The sequence below is a fragment of the Otolemur garnettii genome, unplaced genomic scaffold, assembly GCF_000181295.1.
Source record: "Otolemur garnettii isolate 467f Iridium unplaced genomic scaffold, OtoGar3 scaffold00127, whole genome shotgun sequence".
Taxonomy (NCBI): Eukaryota; Metazoa; Chordata; class Mammalia; order Primates; family Galagidae; genus Otolemur; species Otolemur garnettii.
Window position 1 is genome coordinate 5,763,368 of NW_003852522.1, and position 2,435 is coordinate 5,765,802.

Below are 2,435 nucleotides of genomic sequence, written 5' to 3' on the forward strand. Positions count from 1 at the left end.
CTCCAGGTATTTCAATCAGAAAGAGATTTAACCCAGGGAATTAGATGCTCATAAAATCCTGGAAGGAGATGGAGGAGACGAAGTTAGGGGGCTGCCTCTTGGATTCTGCCTTCCAGGTGACTCTCCCACTGCAGCTCTAATGCAGAGGTCAGAAATTGCTACTGTCATGTCCCCTCCACCATCGAATTGGAGACTGAACAGTTGCAATATAAAATTTAGCCACAGCTGACTCCTGTCTGAACAAAGTTGGTATTTGCTTCCTATCTACCTTTCAAAACTTTCGCTGATGCATCCCAATGGAGAACATGAATTACACCCATCCCAAAGGGTTCTGGGAGATGTAGTCTGTAGACATCCAGCCCTAGGAATGCGCAGGGCAGAGTGTGGACAGGCTGGGAATAGGAGGTCTGCAATGGATTGCAAAAATGCTGATGGATCAGGTTCACTCTGTGTGTCAAAAGGAGAAAAGGCTTTGATCCAGGGATCTGGATTATTTTTTTTCCTGCCTGGTGAGTATTTTGATCCCCTTCTGAGACTAACAGCTGAATTTCTTCCCCACAGATGGTGTTCTCCTTGTATGTCATTAGCCATGTGGGCATGATCATCTCCCTGGTGTGCCTCATCGTGGCCATTGCCACCTTCTTGCTGTGTCGCTCCATTCAAAACCGTAACACCGACATCCACCTACACCTCTGTGTGTGCCTCTTCTTGGCCAAGAGTCTCTTCCTTGCCGGCATAGACAAGACTGACAACAAGGTCTACATCCCTTCAGCTGTGTCCCCATCACCTCCCCATCTGCCTCAGCTCATCCCAACTCAGCTCCCTCAAAGCCTGTTCCAACCTCAGGGTCTTTGCATGTGCTGTGCTCACTGGCTGTAACACTCACCCCAATCCCTCCCCTAGTTGGCCTTTCTTGTCATAGCTCTCAGTTTAAAATTACTTTCTGGATCATGTTATGAACTGCAGTGGTCCCGCCTATTACTTTCTACGGGGGTGGCTCTCAGCCAGCATGATTTTGTCTCCAGAGGCAATGTCAGGAGACATCTTTCATTGTCACTCCTGAGCAAGGGCCACTGTCATGTACTGGGTAGAGGACAGGGGTGTTGCTGACCATCCTGTGATGCACAGGACAGCTTCCCACAACAGAGAATGACCTGTCAATAGTGTCTTTGATCTGAGAGTCTTCTTCTTTCTATAACTCTGTCTTGTCTCCTCAGCACTTACTTAAAACCATATTTATTATTTGTGGCTTTATTTCTTGTGTCACTAAATCCTCTGCTAGACTGTGAGCCCCATGGGGATAAGAACTTGAGCCAGTTCGCCCCCTATAACTGCGCTAGACACACAGCAGGCTCCTAGGGGTTCTCAAAAAGATTACTATTAACATTTTAAATGAGACCATCATTTTTTGTGTAGAACTGCCCCTCCCTTGAGCACCAAATGCTAGTAGGCTAATCATTTAGCTAGAGATGGGCAAACATTTTCTGTAAGAGCTGTATCAGAGGAGTCCAAACTGTGGTCCATGGGCCCAAACTGATTTTGTGAGGGCTTTTTTTGTTTATTTGTGGTGTCAGAGATCATGACAATTATGCATGGACCTTTTTTTTGCTCATCAGCTTTTATTGCAGATTTACTGTGTGGCCCAGGACAACACTTATTCTTCTGACATGCAACAGAAAGAAAAAAGGTTGGATATTCCTGAGCTAGATACTACGTATCTTCAGCTTTGTAGACCATACAGTCTCTGTCATGACTACTCAACTGAGCTGTAGGAAAGCACCTGTAGAGAACAGGCACACGGGCATAGTACTGTGCCAATAAAACTTTAGTTACAAAATGGGCAGCCAGCCTATGGACTGTAGTTTTCTGAAAACCCACATCTTCAAACTCTCCCTAAAGTAGGGTGATTATCCATTTTCCCCAAATGCCTCCACATTTAGCACTGAAAATCACATGTCCTGGGAAACCTCCACTCCAGATAAACCAGGACAATGTGTCACCCTTCCAACAGAAACATTGCCTCTGAATAAAAATTACTGTGTGTCTCTGTAAATATTTGTGAAATGGATGAATAATCAGGTTTGGGGAACTCCAGTCCCTCTAGTCCCTCCCTGCCCCCTCCCTTCACCCTGCTCTCTGGGGTGGGGGATCCTGACATGCAGTCTTCTTCCCTCCAGATGGGCTGTGCCATCATCGCGGGCTTTCTGCACTACCTTTTCCTTGCCTGCTTCTTCTGGATGCTGGTGGAGGCGGTGATGCTCTTCTTGATGGTCAGGAACCTGAAGGTGGTGAATTACTTCAGCTCTCGCAACATCAAGATGCTGCACCTCTGTGCCTTTGGCTACGGACTCCCAGGGCTGGTGGTGCTTATCTCTGCCACTGTGCAGCCATGGGGCTACGGGATGTATAATCGGTGAGTGGCATCTTCTTGTTCC

General features: G+C 46.9%; 1 protein-coding gene across 1 annotated transcript in view; it reads left to right on the forward strand.

The window, feature by feature from the left end:
• Window positions 1–2,417, forward strand: part of ADGRE1 (adhesion G protein-coupled receptor E1) — a 49,668-nt gene extending 47,251 nt beyond the window's left edge. The window contains exons 14-15 of the mRNA XM_023518003.1: window positions 562–756; window positions 2,178–2,417. Of these exons, the coding sequence (XP_023373771.1) occupies window positions 562–756; window positions 2,178–2,417 (435 nt within the window). The remainder of the gene's footprint in view (window positions 1–561; window positions 757–2,177) is intronic.
• Window positions 2,418–2,435: the final 18 nt, after the last annotated feature.